The sequence below is a fragment of the Aythya marila genome (assembly GCF_965140915.1).
Source record: "Aythya marila genome assembly, chromosome: Z".
In the NCBI taxonomy this organism is placed as follows: Eukaryota; Metazoa; Chordata; class Aves; order Anseriformes; family Anatidae; genus Aythya; species Aythya marila.
The window spans coordinates 68,558,652-68,580,789 of record NC_139080.1 but is presented as its reverse complement, the minus strand read 5'-3'; the positions used below and the strand labels follow the sequence as shown (position 1 = coordinate 68,580,789).

General features: G+C 39.5%; 1 protein-coding gene across 10 annotated transcripts in view; it reads right to left on the bottom strand.

Moving 5' to 3' along the window:
- The window catches only part of BDP1 (BDP1 general transcription factor IIIB subunit), a 57,890-nt gene extending 35,890 nt beyond the window's left edge, over positions 1-22,000 (bottom strand). For 7 of the 10 annotated variants that reach the window (XM_082783639.1, XM_082783644.1, XM_082783646.1 and 4 more), the window contains exons 1-16: positions 21,751-22,000; positions 17,385-17,937; positions 16,600-16,709; positions 13,682-13,741; positions 13,181-13,324; positions 12,317-12,450; positions 11,798-11,892; positions 10,093-10,147; positions 9,279-9,422; positions 7,125-7,412; positions 6,727-6,904; positions 5,470-5,629; positions 3,438-3,514; positions 1,898-2,042; positions 1,143-1,219; positions 385-541 (exon numbers count right to left, since the gene is read on the bottom strand). In XM_082783639.1, coding sequence (XP_082639765.1) covers positions 385-541; positions 1,143-1,219; positions 1,898-2,042; positions 3,438-3,514; positions 5,470-5,629; positions 6,727-6,904; positions 7,125-7,412; positions 9,279-9,422; positions 10,093-10,147; positions 11,798-11,892; positions 12,317-12,450; positions 13,181-13,324; positions 13,682-13,741; positions 16,600-16,709; positions 17,385-17,937; positions 21,751-21,893 — 2,520 coding nt within the window. In that variant the 5' untranslated portion in view covers positions 21,894-22,000. The remainder of the gene's footprint in view (positions 1-384; positions 542-1,142; positions 1,220-1,897; positions 2,043-3,437; positions 3,515-5,469; positions 5,630-6,726; positions 6,905-7,124; positions 7,413-9,278; positions 9,423-10,092; positions 10,148-11,797; positions 11,893-12,316; positions 12,451-13,180; positions 13,325-13,681; positions 13,742-16,599; positions 16,710-17,384; positions 17,938-21,750) is intronic. The other 3 variants (XM_082783643.1, XM_082783640.1, XM_082783645.1) reach the window with 2 other exon arrangements.
- Between the last annotated feature and the right edge of the window lie 138 nt (positions 22,001-22,138).

Below are 22,138 nucleotides of genomic sequence, written 5' to 3'. Positions count from 1 at the left end.
TAGGTAATGCTGCACTTAATAATAGATCAGGTAACTATCCTTAACAGGATGCAAAATGGGTTTCTCATGACAGATACGGACTCTTACACACTACATTTCACACAGTCAGAAAGGTGCAGCAAAATCTAGTTCAGACAAACAAAGCTGTGTTTGCTGTAGGACATGAGAGATTACTGGCATATACTATTTATGTGACAATCTCCCAGCTAAGCTGAGGTCCTTACACAGTAATCGTAGTCACTACTGGTTAAGTAAGTGCTGATTCCTGGTCATATTCAGAAAAAGAAAAAAAAAGAAGTTAAAAATAATAAAAAAAAAGAAGAATGTTGCCCAACAGGTTCCTAGCTAACATATTATTTCCAGTTATCTTACTCCACAAAGTACCTTTTTAGTTCCCTCCTCAGACTCTGGATGAGACATTTTATCATTTCCTGAACTGTTCTCAGGCTCTTTCCTTCCAGATGCTCTTGTAACATTAGGTTTAAATCTCTGTCGACATCCTCTAACTCTTGTCATTCCAATTACAGTTTTCTCAGGCTCTCTGCACAAAGGATTCAAAACAATGAAATTTATTCTTATATTCAAATATTCAAGCCTTATATTCAATGAGTTGTGCAACTTTCTTTACTGGGAGTCAATATTACATTGAGTTGTCTTTAGAAGGATTTGCATACAATTATGCAAGTTCCTTCGCATTAGTACCAAGCTATATTCAGTCTTAAGGGTGTGGAAACTTCATTTATCTAATTATTGAAAAGATATGAAGTTATCACACAAGTGAGGAACCCAAATAGACTACATGCCACTCCTGCTCCGGCAAGTGTCAGAAATGGAGCCATGAACTGGTAGATGGGGTGGGAGGATAGCCAAGCCATTGTTATCACCTTTTTTTCCACCCAAATTCCAAATAACATTTGTACTTTATAAAGTAATACTTTCTGCAATTTCCCAGAAAAGCAGCATGTATCTTCTACTGTAGTACCACTACTGGAATCATCCAAGAAAATGCCAAAGTTGATTTTAAGATTCATATTAAGTTTTTGACTTCACTGTTGTCTTTTTATAACAGCACTATGCAGAATGAAGTAACAATTATGGACAGTTAATACTAATGAAACTGGAAAAGTGATCTCAATACTTACTCAGATTTCGTATCCAAATCCATATTCTCCAATTCTGTGACTTCATCTCTGTTTCTTCTACTGTCTTGCTCAGAGCCCTGTAATTAAGGCAAGAGGTGTGGTTTAACACAGCCACTCACATTCCCCCAAGAGGGATGGAGGGGAAGAAAATCGCAAGGGTAAAAGTTAAGAAACTCACAGGTTGACATACAGCTTCATGCATCAAAAAAATAAACAAAAGAAAATCAAAACCAAGAAAAAACAAGGGATGCAAAACTCAACTGTCCAGCACTAATGCACAGGCAGTCCCTCCACAGCAGCAGCCCTGGCAAACACCTCCCAGCACTTTGATGCTGAGCACAATGTCCTGTGGTATGGGATGTCTATTTGGTCAGCTGGGGTCATCTGTCTTGGTTATGTCCCTCCCAGCTTCTCATGCACCTCTAGCCTACTTTATAGCAGATAGTTCAATAAACAGAAAAGCCCTTGACTCTGTATAAGCAGTGCTCAGCAATAACTAAAACATTCATCAGCACTATTTTCATTACAAATCCAAAAATAGAACACTACACAAGCTATTATGAAGAAAATTAACACGGTCCCAAAAAAAAAAAAAAAAAAAGCAAGAAATCTTGGTCAAATGCACAGATAGATACCTCAGAGGTAGTTCTCAGAATTTTACGTACTACACTGCAGTTTGTCTACAGGATCAGCACTGATCAAAATGGATACAGCAACAAGTGCATAGCATATTAAGGCACATTTCTCTTTCTGACCTTTTCAGCTGTATTCACAAGTTTTGGAGAGGAAGTCTCGGCGTCCATTTTCTCTTGGTTTGCTGCTTCTTTCTTTCCTGAGGATCTTGTGAAATTGGGTTTAGGTCTTTGCAAGTGTCCTCTCTCTGCTGGCTTTTCAGTTTTACTTAAAACATAAAAAGGCGTAGTTTATATTACTATTACTAAAACACGACATGGTCCAAGATGTACTTTAAGAGCAGTACAAACTGCATTGGTAGTACCAATAAACTGAAGAAAACTGTAATAGCAGAAAAATATAATATACATTACTACTTTAAGCACAGAACCTCAAATAAACCTTAATACCTTTGATGGCCTTCAGTGCAATCTACTTAAAAATACTTGAAGGAAGCATTTCTTGATTCTCAATAAATAGGAATAATTCTTTTAGGGATTCACAGTTGACACCAGTGTGAACAGGCTTACTGAATTCAACAGAGACAACAAGTCTGCTCCAAAGTACAGCAGATCTGTTTGACATACAAAATTTGCTAATCCCTTTTTCTGTCCCTCTATCCCCTTTCAAAGCTACCCTGCTCAAGAACTATGAACTGCTATTGACAAACTCTGTCCTACTGCTGAGTACCATAAACTGTTGAAGAATGGGGTACATGTATCAATCTCTGTATCCTATTAACTATTGCAATACAGAATCTCAGGATTCAGATGCTACTTGCCAGAGCCCTACAGATGAGTGATAATCTTCAGATTGGAAACTACTACTTTTTCTTATCCTCTTCCCAGGACAGGGTAAATGAAACTTTGATCGCCTTTAGAAATGAGTTGCCCATCAGTAAGCTAACAGCAGAAGCATGAAACTTTCATATTGAAAAGAGTATCTACCTTAACATAAACTAGTAGACCATCTCAAAATCAACTTTAAAGAATTATACCATTGATTATTACATCTCTGATCATATAGAATGGAAACTTTGAGCACAGAGTTGTTTAAACATCACTGCTCAGTTACATAGATAAGTACAGGAAATAGTCACAAAGATTAACCTCATAAAGGAGTGCAGCTGAAACAGAGTGGGGTACCTTCTGGAAAGGTATGTCTCAGCTTACACTCTCGAATTCCAAAGAGCAAAATTTTCCAGTCAGGAACATTTCAATATAGCACACGGGCTGTGTGCAGCTAATAAGCTCTGATGGCCATATGCCACTTTCAGAGAATACAGTGAAGTCCTTTTTCAAGATCAACTTTCCCAACAAAGGCTCACCCATAAAATCACAACATTTCTTCAGAAAAGTTTCTTGCTGTTATTCAGTGTAGAGGGACTAGCTTTTTTCTAAGCTCAGTTAATCCTCTCTCATGTCCAAACATTACGTTTTAGTCAAAGCATCATTTGCTCCTCAACAATCAGAATTTCTATCAAAAAAAACTTCCCTGAATATGAAAAAATATCATCACAATCTACTATGTTGTTGAACCTACTCCGGTGAAACAATTATACCCAAATGAAGTCAATACAGGTTTAGCACAAGTACCCCCACAAGTTAATCTAATTCTACTTACATTTTTTCAGGCAGAGAATCACTTTCTGATGCACTCTGCTCTTCCTCTGGTCTATGTAAGTCATGTGTGTCTTCATTCTAAGTAAGAAGAAAAATAAATGGTGTGGAAATTGATAAACATGAAGAACTCTTTGCTGTAAGTTAACAACAAGAAGAAACGCTCACAAAGTAACTTCATCTTTTAACTGAATGAAGCTGATAACAGACTCCTTAGGCAATATCGGTTAGTAGTAAGTTTCCAGGTCTAGTATGAAACCAGTTTCCCAAAGAATATGGACCATAACTTGGGGGTGGGGGGGAAGAGGGGGATGTGACAAGAGCAAACTAATCCCAATTACAGTGAAGTTTTTACAGAACCTATCTACAGAATTAAGATAAAAATCTACTGCATGCAAACACTATTTCTCTACTTTATTCATTTCTTTAATCATATTGATAGAATTACATTTCACACATTACTAGTTGGTTATTTCTAATTTTAGATCTCTGTTCACATTACTTGTAAAGAAAATCAACCACAGCAGGCCAAGCCAGTTAGAACTGACAATCGAGATCTTTCAAAATCATTTACTTTTACCTTTTCACATGCCAAACAGCAGAAGTAATTGGACAGAGAGCTGAGCTTAGCTACATTGGCTACTATGTACCATATGATAGACAGATGTATATAAAGAATTGCCCTGTTCAGTTCACTGATTTTTATAAATATCATTCCAACTAGTATCAGGAGATTGCATTGTTCTAACATTCCCAACCATGGGTATTAACTGTTTGTGAAGATTGTAAGCAGTTAGTTTTCCACTATGACGAAGACATTGCTTTAGGAAACAGAATCTAACAGGCCAAAGCAGGAATGATTTGCCCTTAGGTATACACTAATACTTCAAATTTCCTAATCTCTCACTGTAAAGTTTAGTCGTAAGATTGTTCTTTGTCCTAGAAAGACGAACAAAAATTAATTAATTTGCTCAAATACAAGTCTTCAAACAGTATATTAAGTTACAAAACCAACGTAACTGCACAAGGATAGAATGATTATCAGAGGAACAGAATAGTCTCTATGTAAGGAGAAGTGTAAGGTTAAGACTCTCCAGCTTGAAAAAAAATAATGCTGAACAGGGGAAAAAAACGGTTTTATAAAACAAGAATAGCTTGAAGATGATGAACAGGAACATAATAATGGATGCAATGCATATTATGATATAATAAATCATATCATAATAATTTATTATAATTTATTAAATTTATAATAAATTATATCATAATAAAGGGTGCAATGCATTAAGCTACATGCATGAAGCTTAAAGCAATCTGAAGAGTATGCTTTTTTTTTTTTTTTTTTACTAAGTTAATAATTAAGGTAAGGAAATCTCAGCTGTACAATGCAGTTGACAACAAATGTAAAGGAAAATGCAAAAAAAAAGCTGCCAAATAAATCATGAATAGAAGCCCCACTAAAGGCTATGAAAAAAAGTCAGATGCAATCTCAGGAAGTTTCTAAACTGATGGAACTGACTATAGCATACCTGAAGAAAGACCACTTAATTTTAGTCTAATTTCTTATCTTTTCTGGAATACCTCAAACCAGGCAGTACCAGCAGGTGAAAGTTTAGACAGGTTTCCATTCTGAGGCAGCGCAAACAATGCAATGATCATCCTGCTCAGCTGCCAGTGTTCCACTAGCAAGCAACGGAAAATTGCTCTAAAGCAGTACATCATTACTTTTGATGTTGTACTACTTTAATTTTGAATAAACAAAGCGTTCAGCTTTTTTAATTGTCTGTAAGGTAAGGCAGGCATGAGCACTATACTCTCTGAACGAGTTTAGCTTTAATGGGCTGTTATACTAACAACACTGAAAATATTTAGATTTTGGTGTTGTTCCCAAGCTTGTTGCCTTTTTCACTCCTGATGGTAAAAGCATGACAAAAAAAAAAAAATAACACAACCAAAAAGTAACTTTGAATGATATAAACACTTAACAAGAAAGACAAAGATTTTAAGAAGTTAGAATTTCACAAAAATAAAAATACCATTGTTTCTCTAGTTTCTTCAGATTGTCTTTCTTCATTTCTAATCCTTGAAACTGGCAAATTTGAAAGCTGGATTTCCTGTGATATATCATCTGGGATATTTAGAGTTCCCAGCTGAGCAGATTCTGTTTCAAGTATAACATCATTGCTATCTTGAAAACTGAAATCAATAAAAGCACAATAAAAGACACAACATTAGTGTACTCTGATAAAAAGCTAGTTTTGTTTACAGACAGATCAAATTCCACATAAAAATTTATATTTACAGCAGTATGCAATTTTGATACTTAATAATTATATTTTTCAGAGAATCTGAAAAATTGTAGTGATATTCCCATGATGTGAGCTTTAAAACAACTTTTGTACTTTTTCAATGCAAGATGTTAAAATCTCACCTGAGTATTCTAGACTAGATAGTTTTACAAACAGACTTTACTGATATAAACACTGTATGCAGACGATTTTTTCCCTCATCTTCTGTAACTATGCTGAGCTCAAGGACAAATACTGTTCTTTCATGTACTTCCAATGAGGAATTAAAGCACATAAAAGTTTCTGGGAAACTGTATAAAATAACAAAACAATTACAGTGTGACTATACAGAGCAGTTATAGAGCATATAAAATGATCAAGTAGTACTAACAGCTTCATAATGACTTTTTCAATTTACTGCTTTCATATCAAAAGTTTAACAAAACAAGTTTTTTTGTTTGTTTGTTTGTTTTTTCTAGTAAAAGAATACCCAAGATTGAAAACAAAAGCCCGCCTCTCTGCCAAAGTTCAACACTAAAATCCAAGCAGCCTTCCTTTTCCACAACAACAACAATATATATTAAAAATAGAAAAAAATTCCAGGTGTGCAGTAACAATACCTAACAACATTACCAAGCAGCGTTTTAAGAGAAATTATTAGAGGTGAGGATAATCCAACAGGCTTCATGAACATCCATTCCTTATCACCTCATGATGAAAGGAGTTTTAGATAGAACTTTGGTATTAACGTAAATTTATTTTCCAAGGACAGTGCATCAGGGTAGAGAATATATTGACCATGTAAACTAAAAACTAAAAAACTAAAAAACTAAAAGCTGCTTATCCAGCACTGTCCTTAGAATCTAAAAAACTGTCCATTTTCTGCTACTTAATGTGACAGTAAGAACAAATTTTAAAAATTATTACAAAAAAATAAAACTACATTACAACTAAAAACTTCAAATCACTTTTTATTTTTCCTAAGCTTTCCACTACAAACATTACCTGCATAAACTGAGATCACTTTCCCTCTCTGTTATGTCATCCACTGGTAAACAGGACTGCAATCTCTCCTCCTCTTTAGCAGGAGGACCATCTTGTTTTTCTTCAATAACAGTGTCCAATTCTTCTCTGCAGGTAATACGATCATCAGTGTTTGTATCGCATCCCATTTTTTTTCCTGCTAGTAAAAAAGAATTAAATAAATGTGGACATTCTGGGCAGCAGCTTAAGAATTTCAGTTCTTGTATCCTAGCTACTGTGAAGCAAGTGTTAATTTAAGACAAGAAAAAAATCCCAGCAGAGCATGACTACCAGTTATTATGATTTAAGAAAAATGTTGTCACCTAAAATATATTTAGTCTAGATTTGGTGTCTAGATTTAAAGTGCTTTTGCCTCTTACTTTTCTTATAGGATTTCCTTTCCTCTTCAATTTCTGAAGGGACAGCCAGCTGTTCTGGAAAACTGTCCACTTCCTCTTCAGGATCATCCTTTCTCTTCCTTTTTTTTCTCTTCTTCGCAAGTGCTGGCTCTAATGCAACCTGTTCTTCAGCCTGTTCCGAAATGCCCAAGGACTCTTCATTTTCCTTCTCAGCCGTAACAGCATCTGCTTCTGTTTCTGCATCAGAAATTCTGGCCTCCTGAAGATCATCTTGATCATCAAGAGTTTCTGTGCTGGCAGCTTTTGCTACTGAGACAATGTGGTTCCCAGTTAATACATCGGTAGAATATTAGGAGTCATACATTTTAAAGCTATTCTCACTAGTAATATTTTGTGAATTCATACTTCAGTGTCAATATCTTACCAGAAAACAGAAACGCTTCAGCATAGATTTACTTCAACACTAAACACAAAACACATTCTGTAGAGGGGACAACACTTCCACAAGTATAAAGGCAATAAAGAATACACTTAACAAATATTCTTGTTCCTATATTTTTGACCAGGTTACGTATTCATTTTTGAGTCCAGTAAAAACGGATATTGTTATTCCTAAGCAGAATTTTTGTATCTCCGTAGAAAGAAGTAATAATGGTTACAGAAACTATGTCAGGAAAATGTAATTTTGATCAACAGATGTACTGTGATTAATAATTCCTGTTTTCCATAAGAAACTTTAATTATTATCTAGCTAATAATTCATAAGCTCTGTTAGGGCTTTAAGGCATTTCCAAAATTATTCCTGCCTTTTCTAGAACATTTTGTCATCATCTTCAGTTCATGCAGAACATCAGACAACCACCAAACACCTTTCCCCATCATTTTTATTATCAGTATACTAACTTGTTCCCCTGTTAAGTAAGAAAGTTAAAATGCAGTAGAAGTAGAAAAGCATTCATATATTGCTTTCCACAAAATACCTTTAAGCTACCCATTAAAGTTTATCAACATAATTTTTACAAACAACTTTAAGACCTTCTCAGTGGAACATTTTACTTGATCAAATCTGAAATCAAGGCTAGGGAAAAACAGCTGCATCAATTTTAAGAATTTAACTGAAATGCTGCTTCCTAGCCGGCATACTCCTTAAAAGGGTTGTTCTTTTGTTTGTTCCACAATACTATTTACAAACAAATGTGTTTTTATGGACAAAATATTAAAAAAAAAAACTCAGAATCAGCACTGAACTTGTAAACTGCTGTCGGTACATGCATTTTTTCATTTAAGCACATTTGTGAAAGAATCTTTCACAGTTACAGAAATAATAAGATACTATATTGTGATCAATAGTAATAAAATTGAATCATTGTCATTAGTTTTGAACAGATCGAGAAGTAAAACAATTTCTACAAGACTCCCTGAAGGGAAGACAAAAGAATCATTCAGACTTGTGACTTAAACTAAGTATAGGGAAAACGGAATCTTTAAAATTGGTTTAAAATATAAGAAAAATGTAATTAAAAAGTAATGAAAAAAAAAGAAAAAGAAAGAACGTGCCAAAATATGGTTTTGCCCCAAGGATTCTGAAAGCAAATTTATTAGCAGAGATTCTTATAAATTTAGAGTAGAATATTCCATTTAGAATTAGAGTACTTCAAGACCAGTGAATCAATAATCTCAGTGTCATCTTACATTCCTGCCTCAAGAAAAAGCACCTCAGGAAATTGGCTGCTACCTGTTACTAGGGTAGGTAAGAAATGAGGAAATAAGCTCAAATTGCACCAGGGGATGTTTTGATTGGATATTCTGAAGAATTTCTCCACTGAGAACGTGGTCAATCATTGGAATGGGCTGCCTAAGGAAATGGTAGTGCCTCTATCCCTGGAGGTATTTAAGAGGTGTGAACACAGCATTTAGTGTCCTGGTTTAGAGATGCAACTTGGTAGGTCATGCTGAAGGTTGGATCTAGAAGGCCCTTTCCAGCCTAAATGATTCTATGATTACCACCCTGCAGATTAATGAACTACATCTGAAACATAAATACACTATGAAGCCAGGATTCTCTCACTCTGTCTAGAACAGGAAAGGAAGAGATTCACTACATGATTTTACTTATGCTAGCAACGTATTACTGACCACTGCTCTTAAGAGCACTCAAGCACTCTTTTGAAATACCTTTTGGCTTCTTACGAGGCCTTGGTGGTTTCTTTTCCTTTGGCTTCTGGTTTCTAACTGTCTTTTGCTTCCTCTTTTCCTCATCTGCCAAGACTTTTTCAAGTAGCTGGGCAAACAATTCAAAATCAAAGGGCCGCTTCTCTTCTATCAGATTAAAGGAAAGAAATAAAAAAAAATTAAAGGTGAGAATTTTTCCAGGTTTTTATTTTGTGAAATACTCAGTAGTACATGTTATGGCCTAAAATACAGGTGTTATATATGTTTAAACAAAGAATCTTTTGAAAATAATTTCTGCATCACCTGACCAGGCACTAGAGGTAAAAAACAAACAAACAAACAAAAAAAACACTAAGGATTACAGCAACTTGGTTTTAAAAAACAGACAGTAAAAAGGTCACAGTACTCACCATAGTATCACGAAATACATTAACATATATTAACATGCTGATTCAAGATTTATATATCTCATTCAGATAACATACAAAACATTTAAAAATTCTCAAAGGAATTCACAATTAGTAACTGTGCTAAAAAAATATCATGAATTAGGATAATGAACGGAATGCATACGGAAAGGGGTATATTAATCTCATGTTTCAGATGTATAGAAAAACAAAAAAAAATAAACATAACCGTAACTGTCAACCATACTTCTCAAAAAAAAATTAATATGCCCCAGCTTCTAAACTCACCTATGACCAAGAACCTTGGTCATAATTAATTCAAGCAAGGCAAAACACAAAAATGACAATGAAGAAAGATGACTAGCACATAACTGACTCACTGTAGGGTGGGGTACGCTTCCTTTACTTACTGAAAGCTTTGTCTATCCTCCATCCATTTGCTCTTTCCTCACGTTTGAACTTGTTCTAAAAAAAAAATAAAAATGTCCTTTTCAGTAAGCAAGAAATGCAACAAGATATGGTAAAATACAGCAGATCAAAGTAAGCCTTCTTTAATGCAACAAAATATTCTACAAACTAAAGTTGTAAAAACTTGCAAGCACGCTGACAGAACGTAAGTTTGTATAGTGGGTTTATGTGGCAAGCTTTTGATAGCAGGGGGCCATAGGGGTGGCTTCTGTGAGAAGGATCTAGAAGCTGCCCCATATTTGTTAAGGGCCCCACTGCTGACCAGAGCTGAGACAGTAAGCGATGTTGTTTTGCGCCTCTGTGAGAGCAGATTTAAGTCAGGAAAAAAATGCTGTGACACACAGCAGCTGGGAGAGTGAGAAGAGTGAGAAACAGCCTTGCAGGCGCCAAGGTCAGTGCAGAAGGAGGGAGAGAGGTGCTCCAGGTGCCAGAGCAGAAGTCCCTGGCGGCCTGTGGTGAGGACCATGGTGAAGCAGGATGTCCCCCTGCAGCCCATGGAGTACCACAGTGGAGCAGGGTTCCCTGCTGCAGCCTGTGGAGGAGACCACGGTGGAGCAGGTGGCCCTGCAGTGACAGAGGCTGTGGCCTGTGGAAGACCCCTGCCGGAGCAGATTCCGGGCCAGACCTGTAGCCTGTGGAGAGGAGCCCACGCAGGAGCAGGTGATCTGGCAGGAGCTGCTGCCCGTGGGGGACCCAGGTTGGAGCAGTTTGCTCCTGAGGGACAGACCCTGTGGTACGGACCCATATCTGGAGCAGTCCTTGAAGATCTGCTGCCTGTGGGAAGCCCACGCCGGATCAGTTCACCAAGGACTGCATCCCGTGGGTGGGACCCCACAGTACAGGGGACAAGAGTGACCAAGAAGGAGCGGCAGAGAAGAAGCGCTGTAGACTGACCATAACCCCCATTCCCCGTTCCCCTGCACCGCTCGGGGGGAGGAGGTGGAAGAGGGTGGATGGGGGGGAAGGTGCTGGTTTCTTTCATTTGTTTCTCACTTCTCTAGCTTGTTAGTAAGATTTATTACCTATTACTGTCTCCCTATGCTAAGTCTGTTTTGCCTGTCATGATAATTACTGTGTGATCTCCTTGTCCTTATCTCAACCTTCGAGCCCTTTTCATCATATTTTCTCCCCATTCCTCTTTGAGGAGGGGGAGCAAGAGAGCAGTTGTGGTGGAGCTCGGCCACGCACTCAGGTAAAACCACCAGTTTGCTATTCAGTTTTTCATACAAAAGCTAAGGTTTGTTTTCTTTCATTAATACATATCAGCCATGGTTTCTGATTCTTTTTGACATCTTTGTCCTTGCTTCCAGTCTAGGCATAGTTTGAAATACAGAAGGTTTTCCCAGCTGCATACCAAGAAAGAAGTAACACAAAAGAGCCTCATCAAACATCCAATATGTTTATCAGCATTTTTCAATTAAAATAAAATCAAGACAAACTGTGCCTAGACATGTTAGATTTACTAGATTACTTTAACGTTTCCACCTCCTGGAAACATTTATTAAAACCATTGCTACAGAGCCAATTAGCATTAAAATTACCAATACTGATAGGGAGCATAGTAACAGAGAAAGAGAAACAAAAAAAAAAAAAAAAAAGGGGGAAAACACATTTTTAATCAGTTGATTTAAGTGCCTTAATCTTTACCTTAATTTCTGATCTGGCTCTGTGAGGAAACAATCGTCCAATCAAGGAAAAGTCTGTTCCTACCATGCTGATAGCTAAAAAGAACATGTCTGTTTCTGGGAGGAAACAAATAAATAAAATAGTTATGCATACAAACACACACACACTTAAAAACAATTTTCAAACTTAAAACAAATAGATAGATAACTTTCAGATTACCGACAGTGATGGCAGGTTCATCCAAAATTACACATCTGATAAAGCACGCTAGCATTTCAACAGCATCTAAACATCTGTGACAGAAGCAGTCATGGGTACCCTACAAAAGGCACTGGACTTTTTTTTTTCTGTTTAATTTGCCTATTTGCATAGCAAACATCAAAGCTCTGCTTGCTGCAAAGAATTCCAGGGTTGAGACCATGTCACACTTAAGCAGATCCATCAACTTCATTGGGAATAAAATGCATCAAATATAAAGCATCGGTAGAAACAGGTATTTTTTTCTGCACACTTAAAACATGAAACCAAAAGTATTCTCACCTTTATTTGACCATGGTTTGGTGTAAAAACTCTTCCTGAAGCTGGAATACGTAGTTGTAGAGCCACGCTCAAAGATAGGATCATTTTCTTCTACAACACAAGGACCTTTAGTTCTTAGAACTTCTACAGTTAAACTGGAAAAGCAAACACAGAAAGACTTATATGACAATATCACTAGCAAGACATACAGTTGGCATTTGTAAACTTGTTTTTTTCCACTTTTATAAGATTTAGTACAAACAGATAAAATTAAAATACCTGCAAGAAAAAAAAAGACTGTCTTTTTAATATCCAAGAATTTATTTTGCAAAACCACACAATGGCCTCTCTAAATTCTTTTACATCGTGGCCTAAATCTCATGGTAATAATGCATTTTGAGAACTCAGTAATTTGGTAGCCTAGTACTTTTAAAAGTCATATTCTAAGCAAACTTACTGAAAGCACTGACAGCTGAACAGAGCAGCAACATGGAAGAGATAAAGCTAGAGCAAATCATATTGACAACTGAACAACAATGAGCAGATTATCGAAACTGTGAGAATCAAAGAAGTGAACTAGATAGGACACATCTGGAAGTCTGACAAATACTGACAAATTTTATTCCCTGTAACAAAGCATGGTACCCTCTTTTGTATCCTTCTCCAAAACCACGTTTCTCAGAGAAATTTTGCCACTACTAAGACACATAATAAGATAATTGTTGCTCATATTTTGACACGTATTTACACTGTTTTCTTAATCAGGATAGCTCAACTGTCATCATATTAATACATTCATGTTTCTTCCTATCCAAAATAACTGTTCTATTTACAAATGAAGTAGCAGTCTAGCACATATTGTCCACGAGTCAGGCAGAGATTTACCTTTCTTCATCCAGAATAATTGAACCATCTTCTGCTACTTTCACACGAGGAACTAGAAGTGGACCATCTTGACTGTCCTCCCCATTCTCTGCCTCTTCCTCCTCATCTTCCTCTTCATGATCCGGAGTACTTTTCTCTTCCTGCCTACAATTTTAAGAGACCAAGCAAAAAGATTACTTTTGTCAGCATTCTAATTTGCTGCTCTGTATGCCAGATCTTCAATGGCTTAACCACTCAGCAATATAGCCTATACACAAGTTAGTCAATACAGACTCTGGAATCTGCTTTTCATTCTGTTGTACAGTGAACAAGTCCAAAACCATAAAAATGAAAAGCAAAATGCTTTCACTACCCTCCCCTCCCAAATTACAGTTTATTTTAAATAAGGGCTACGTTACAGTAAACAAAGACCTACATTGCTAACATTACTACATTTACACATGTTCATACCAAATATCAGAATTTTTTTTTACTCTAAATACCTCTGTCACCAAGACTTACTCTTTCATTTGACACTGTGCAGAACTTTTTTCTGTTTTCTTTTCTTCTAACAATGAAGACCTAGAATTTTTTAAAAAGTTAGAGATTAAAGATTATACAAGTACACTTCAGTTTCATTCCCCTAAACCCACTTTCACTGAATAATGGACAAAGAAACATAAAACGTTCTTATTTTCAAGTCTTTGTACTGCATATAGACTTGGTTTAACTGAACAATTATCACTGCCTAGTGAATTTTGCTTTTAATGAGCATAAATTGATGAAGAACAAATCAAAGATTTCAAGCTATAATCCTTGAGACTATAGTAAGTGATCAACACTTTGCGAACATTAGTTCTTAGCTTTTTAATTAGAAGTTCAGATTGCCTTATCACAAGAGACTGAAGATGAACAGTGGTCCATCAGTCACTGAGACAGAAATATCGAAAGCTGATGGTAAAACAATGCAGTACACACTAACAACTCCACTTTGCACTGACCAGCAAGTTTGTGAGTATGAAAAATCAATGACACTTCTTTTGTGAAACTGATCCTTCCAGTAACCACTGTACTTTGGAGGTCAAGTGGCCATACTTTTCCCTAACTTTTCATCAGGTTACCAAATCTAACATTTTGCTCTTTCTCCTTGCACCATCTACACACCATCCCAAACTGCTAGAGTCAACAACATCAAGGCACATGCTGCTGTAAGAATTAACTGAATTAAGCTAAGAGAGCATGTAACAGCTAGGTTGCAAGGCACAATATATTCATTATAAGAACGTATGAAAAGTAAGAGCATATGTTGCATTATCTGGTTAAGGACTACTCAGTGTAAAAGATAAAAAAATAAAAATAAAAATCAAGATAAGTGTTAAATAAAAGACAGGCTCACAAACATTAATGAGCAGACGATAGTGGACAATAATGAACCTCAAACTTGTCTGCTACTGATTGATGAAAGGAACTACTCAGGCATAGCTTTAAAGGTCAACTTACATTTTGTAATCATTAAGAATCTTGTGGGATATTTGAAAGGGCTTGAGGGGACTCTCCAAAACCTACTGTTGTATTCAGAAAGAGGTTGTGGGATTATATGAACTTATATGAACATACAAACTCAGTGATAAAATGAACTGACAGCAGAACTGTGTGGGGGTGTTGGTGGACAAAAAACTGAACATGAGCCAGCAGTGTGCACTTGCAGCCCAGAAAGCCAGTTGTACCCTGGGCTGCATCAAAAGCAGCATGACCAACAGGTGGAGGGAGGTGATTCTTTCCCTCTGCTGTTCTTGTGAAATCCCACCTGGGGTGCTGCATTCAGCTCTGGGGCCCCCAGCACAGGAAGGACATGGAAGTATTAGAACAAGTCGAGAGGAGGGCCATGAGGATGATCAAAGGGCTGGAGCACCTCTCCTGTAACAACAGGCTGAGGGAGCTGGGATTGTTCAGACTGGGGAAGAGAAGGCTCTAGGGAGACCTTATAGCAGCCTTCCAGTACCTGAAAGGTGCCAAAAGGAAAGCTGGGGAGGAGCTCTTTGTAAGGAAGTGTAGTGATAAGACAAAGAATAGTGGTTTTAAACCAAAAGAGGGTAAGTTTGCATTAGATATTTGGAAGATATTCTTCACTCAGAGGGTAGTGGGACACTGGAACAGGTTGCCTGGAAAAGATGTGGATGTCCCATCCCTGGAACTGTACAAGGTCAGGCTGGATGGGGTTTTTGACAGCCTGATCTACTGGAAGGTGTCCCTGCCCTTGGCAGGAGGATTGGAACTCAGCTATCTTCAAACATCCCTTCCAATTCAAACCGTTCAGAATTATTTTTTCCCCTCCATGGATAATCTCACTTTCTGTGAGTGAATCAGGGACTAAAACTCAATCGGAGAAAAGGCTGCATTTCACTGGGCTGGTGGGTCTAGGTGCCAGCAGGCAGACAGGCTCGCAGGCAGGTGAGGTTTGCACACCAGCTACTGGAGACACCACAGATCTTAATGCCTGTAGGTTGAGCGGTCAGCAGCTGGTGGTAGTGTGCACAGAGACACTAAGTGCCAGCAACTACAGAGACCAGGTTGTGTTTTTATTAACCATTTAACCCTGCATGCATGTTGATGTGTACATGCACACAGCTTGCTTAACCCAGCAAGTAACTCAATAAAGGCCCAGGGTCCAGACACAGACTTTAGGAAGGCAGAGCTCACACTTATGCAAGAGATTCACGATCACAGTGGTACTTGTAAAATGAGCGTGAGGGCACATACATCTGTTCTACCAATAAACATCAGTCTGAACAAGCCATGATGTCAGAAATGCATGTACTGCCTGGAAGATGAGGGGATGTTTCCAACATGATACAAGGCTTTGAAGCTGTATTGCATTCAAGGGATCCATGAGCACACGTGTTTTCATTTCACTATCTAACTTCTGATCAACCAGAAAGGAAGAACAGGACTTGGATAACCGTACATATGTTTGCGATTGTTGTTCAGGAACAGCAACAGCCACATCCATCCAGATGGGACAGAGACACCTCCAGGGACTTGCAGCATATTCTATAATTCAGCAGCCAGAAAGCAGAAATGCTTTGTTTCCTCAAGTCCACTAGATTTGGTAGTGACTCAAAGTCCCTAAAACAAAATTTAACAGAAGCTAGCTAACAAAAGGCAACTTACTATAATTCTGCATTTGTACAGAGATAAATCGGCAGTGGGGAAAGGTTTGTCTTTTTATCTTTCAACAGGTACACTAACCTGCTTTCTCATTTCTGTACAAGGACTGAACAGATGTGAAAAGACATATGGAAGCTTTTATTGCCGTTGCAAAAATATTGCATCTGTGCTAATTGATTTAAGAATCCTCCTTTTCACAATCATTAAAATGACAGAAAAAAAAAAAAAAAAAAGATTACTTAACCTAAGGAGCAGGAAAAAGTCATACTTACTTCATAGGGTTGTTTTCTGGCAGATAGTATATCAAGTCTCTCATGGTCATTTTAGAGCGATCTGGTGGAGAACGCCCTTCGATAATTGGAGGCCTGTGTTTTAACTGTTTCTGTATAAAACCAAAATAGAAATTCAGCCTGGAAATACTTTATATTACACAAATTAATATTTTTCTTTGTTTATTAAGTACCATTCAGATGAAAATTGTTGGTTTTTGCTGTTGCTGTTGGGGTGGTGTTTTGGTGTTGCTGTTCGTGGTGCTTTTATTTATTTTTTTTTTTACACTCAACTGAAAAGTTTATCTTAAGAGTGTACATTTGTCGGAGAGGACAAATATCTGTCACCATAGACCTCTAAGTGATTTATCCTCTCAAAGAAATTCAACACTCAGCAGAGATAAAGTCATAGAACTCAGTAAATAAGCAAGTCTAAAATAATGCAAGAAGCCCCGCATCCCAAGCTTCTTACATACCACCCCAAGGTATTATCAGCTGTGAAGATTGGAAAGGTGACTACTACAAAGCATGTCTCAGGTCAAAAAGGGTTGCAAGTCTAACTAAAAGGAAAGATACCTTGTTTCCCATGAAATCTGTATGAGGGAAGTGCTGTTACTGCTTACAAACAAACTAACACCATACATAATTATGAGACATCACAAACCATTAGCAGTAAGCAGGTGATGATCATTGTCAGAAAACACTACAGCAACGCAGCAGTGACAATGTTAGATGAATCAAATCTTTCCCTGTGCTTCACAAACCAGCACTGCTCAAGGCAGACCTACCATGCGCTCTTTCTTCAGCTCTTCTCTAAGCATTTCCCTCAACTTCCGAGCTTTGAGGATCCTTTCACGATCAGAACAGATTCGTTTTTCTTTTGCGGGAGCAGGTTTTGTAGGTAACTTTTCCTCCTTTGTCACTGACGTTTCCTGTGTTGGTCTCTCCTTGAGTGGAGAGGGTAGGTTCTTCGGCAAGGTATCATCATTTTTTTGAGCAGCTACACTGGCAGTTTGTTCTTTATTTACAGACTTTTTTAGGGGTGAAAACTGCGGCACTTGTGGCACAGGCGTTTTCTTTTCAGGCAGCATGGGAGACTTCAAAGAGCATTCAGCACTACTCTTTTCTGATGCAGAAGAATCCTTCTGAACTGAAGCACTGCCATCGGGAGCCTGCAATGCTCGCCTCTGCGGTTTTGATACAGAACACTGAACAGATGAAGGCCCAGCTCTGGGTTTGACAAGATTTGGCGTAGTGGAAATACGTTTTCTTCTCTGTGTAGGTGTCTCTGTAGCTTTAGTAGTTTCTCCAGCATCATTTGAGCTATCAGCCTTGTCATCACTGGAAAATTTAAGAGGAAACATTCTGAAATACTTCTCAGTGACAAATTCAGAACTCTTACTATCAAGACACATGCTTCACTCAGTATGAATGTAGTAGTACAGAAAATTAAAGATATATACAGCAAGTCACAATTGAACCAACCTACGCCTGGCATTCAAACTAACCAGATACAAAAACTGGTGTATCATTCTCTAATATTAAGTATTAGCTCTCTACAAGTTGGTTGACCAGTAATGCTAAACTCATGCAATCCTTTTCTGCCCTCTTTTTGGAAAGCTCTCGACTTTCAACTAAGAATACCAAACATCATACTACGATAAACTCAATAAAGCTTTGTAAAGAATACCCTACATACCATGTTACACAGTAAGAACATTTTAATAACGGTATACACCACAAGTAGTTTTACGATTTTTCATCACAACCAACCTGAGCCATCCTCTTATACACTTGTAAGTAGATAAAATCTAAACTGTGATTAAAAAAAAAAAAAAAAAAAAAAAAAGTCCTCTGCTGTGAAACTGGCTGTTGTTCCAATGAACAACTCAAAACTGGGCTTTTGGGGACAACAACTTCCAGCTTTCCTGGTAACCTTTCTTAATTTAAGTATTGTTTCCATCCTTTACACAGAAATAATTCACAAAATTGCAAAAACCATGATCATCTTCCAAAATCTTGAAAACAGCTCCAGTATTTGACTCCCTGGCTGTTGCTGACAGTAAAACTACAGCAGAATTACAAATGAGTCATGAAGACCTTTTTAATTTCACATTGGAACTATGCCTTGTTTCTGTACATAAGGATGACCCTGCCTATGGTTTACTTATCCATCTCCAAAAATACTCAAGCAAATGCCTTTGAAAGAACAGGAAGAAAAGCAAGTAGAAGGAATAGAAGGAAAGCAAAAATATACAGCACAATTTTTCCAAAACCTCTCTAGATACTCTGTGGAACAGGCATGGGCTACAGATGATGTCTTATTTAACAGCCTCAGCAGACTTTTCTGTATCAATTTATCCCATGCCGTGAGTTCATACACATTCTCAGAGCATACAACATCCTTTAACAAGGCACTGAGCAACTTCACTATATGCTGCCTATCTGTGTTTTGAATGAGATCCTTACAACCTCTGTTCAATATTCTCTGTTTTTGGTACAGCAAGAGACAGCGGAAAGTAATTCTTTGCTTATCTTCTCAGCACTACCTGTAGCTTACATGTTCTTCCTAGAGTACCACACTAGATTTTGGCCAATTAAATTCAGCTGTACTGGTGTTGGCTGGTATAGAGACAGCTTTCTTCATACAGACTCATTTGGTGCTGTCCGTGGGATTTGTGGTGAAAACACCAATGTCTCAGCTGTGGCAGAGCAGTGCTTACAAAGAGCCAGCGAGGAGGCTTGAGGGGGAACCAGGAGCTGGGGAGGGGACACAGCCAGGACAGCCGGCCAAACCGACCAAGATGTCCCATGCCATGTGAAGTCATGGTCAGCAATAAAAGCGGGGAAAAAAGGAAGAAGGGGTATATGTGGAGCGATGGCCTTTGTCTGCCCAAGGAACCATTCCACATGATGGGCCCTGCTCTCCTGGGAGTGGCTGAACACCTGCAGGCAAATGGGAAGCAGCAAATGGATTCCTTAGTTTGCTTTGCTTGCATGAAAAGAGTCTGTTTTACCTGTTGAACTGTCTCTGTCTTAACCCACGAGTTTTCTCTTTTACCTTTCTGATTCTCTTTCCATCCCACTGCAGGGAAATGAGTGTGCAGCCTCCTAAAATTAACCAACATTAGCAGACACCATTTTTAAAAAATGAAAAGCAGTAACCTTATGCTCAGGGACTTTTCGGTTCCCTTTTTCTGCAGACTACATAAAACCACGTTGTGCTGTATTCTACCAATTACTGCACTCAAGAAATCAGATTGCCTTTCCTCATATCCACTCTTCCTGAATCTTCTGAAATACCCTGGCGGCCAGTTTTTAAAATGCAATGAGACAGCTCTTCAAGAAGCTACTACTGCTTACACTGCAATAAATCCCTTGGCCCACTGTTGTGGTTTAACCCAGCCAGAAGCTAAACACCACACAGCCGTTCGCTCATTCTCCCCCCTCCCTCTCTGGGATGGGGGACAGAAACGGGAAAGTGAAGCCTGTGAGTTGAGATAAAGACAGCTTATTAAGAAAGAAAAAAAATAGCATAAATGATGATAATAGCACTAAGAATAATAACACGTACGGAACAAGTGATGCACAATGCAATTGCCCACCACCCGCTGACTGATGCCCAGACTAACCCCAAGCAGCCGGCCCCCCACCCCAGCTAGCCACCCCTATATATTGTTTAGCATGACCCCAGATGGGATGGAATACCGCTTTGGCTAGTTTGGGTCAGCTGTTCTGGGTCTGTCCCCTCCCAGCTCTTGCTGCACCCCCCGCCTGCCTGCTGACAGGACAGAGTGAGAAGTTGAAACATGCTTGGCTTGGTGTAAGCACTGCTCTGCAACAATTAAAACATCAGCATGTTAGCAGCACTCTTCTCATCCTAAGCCAAAACATAGCACCCTAACAGCCACTAGGAAGAAAATTAACTCTGTCCTAACTGAAACCAGGACACCTACTCTCTCCTGTTTGGTTAGTACAGGCCTTCAAAACCATGCTGAAGCTTTATGAATTCTGTGGAATTCAGGGGTGAGCATATGGGGCAAAAGGGAGAAACTCTCACCTGTGCCCCTACTACCTGCTGCCAGGACTAAGCATTCAGTACTGCTGAGTCTCCCTGCACTTACAGGCAGATGCTGCTTTCTACCTTCACCTGCACTCCAGAAGCCACCGTAGGAGTGGTCCATAAGAGTCTTCCTGTAAGCACATCACTTCCCAAACCTGCACGTTGCTAAAGAAGCTCCTTCCTAGGCCTCTTCCCCACCCCGCACATCTCACTGGGTTAACGAACTGGAGGTGTTACACTACTTCTGAAATAACCTCCACCACAGGTAGTGGAAGGTTAATGTAACTGCTCTAGTTTTTATTTAAAACAGCAGGATCAGGATTTGTTTGCACGGATATTTGTGGTGGTGTTTACTGTTAGCCAAGAGCCTGCTACTTACATGGTAAAAGTCTACTTTTTCAAGTCATGATTTCGTAGAATATTCTCCGCTCCAGAACAGCGTTAGTGTCTAGTTTTGCACATTACATCATGCTAACACACCCATTAAACTATAATAAAAAGAAGGGTAAATCTGCTGAGTCAGCATCTCTGCCACATAACCGACGAACCGCCTCGTCGTTTCAGGATTAAGCTCTGCCCAACCAGAGACCCACTGATCTCTTCTCTGTAGCTGACACGTTTTATAAGTGAGTGTTGGAAGAGGAACACCCTCACGACGTGCTGTGGAACAGCTTTCGGGACGCAAGAAAGGAGTTGGACTGAAGGCAGCACGGGTCGACCGCAGGCACGCTGACACCCGAGTTACTCGTTAAAGTAAAGATGTTGTAAAGCGACCGTTTAGGTGTAGAGCTTAGCGATATGGTTTAGAGGAGGGCTGGCAGTGTTAGGTCAGAGGTTGGACTCGGTGATCCCGAGCTCTCTTCCAACCTAGAAATTACTTTGCGACTCTGTGACCGCGTGCAACGCCACGAAGGGCATTTTAAGGAAAAAAACGCCGGTATCCGCGCACGTACAGCCAGCTAAAGGCAGCGGGGAGGCTGCTCCGAAGGGCAACCCCCACCCCAAAAAGGGCCACAGAAAGCCCCTAAAACACCCCAAAAAGCCGGGAGGGGACAACACCACAACCCCCCCCGACCCCACTTGGCACTCACCCCTCACCACGGCTCCCGGCTGGAGGCGGCGGCTGCGGCTCAGAAGCCCCGGCGGCGGCGGCGGCGGCGGCGTGGGACCCCTGGGTCTCCCTGCCGGCGGGCCGCACGTTGGGCCGCACGCTCAGCCGGGACCGGCGGAACATGGCGGCGGCGGCGCCGCGCGGGGGCTGCGCTCAGGCGGCGTTAACGGCCCCCAGGCGGCGTTAACGGCCCGCGGGCGGCGCGAGCCCGGCGCGCGCACGGCATGGCCGCCGCCGCCGCCGCCTCCTCCTCCTCCTCCACCGGCGCCGCCGCACGCGTCATCGGCGCGCGCGCTGCCGCCGCTGAGGGCCACGCCCCCCTCCCCGCGCGCGGCGCGTGACGTAGCGGCGGGCGAGGCTTTATAAGG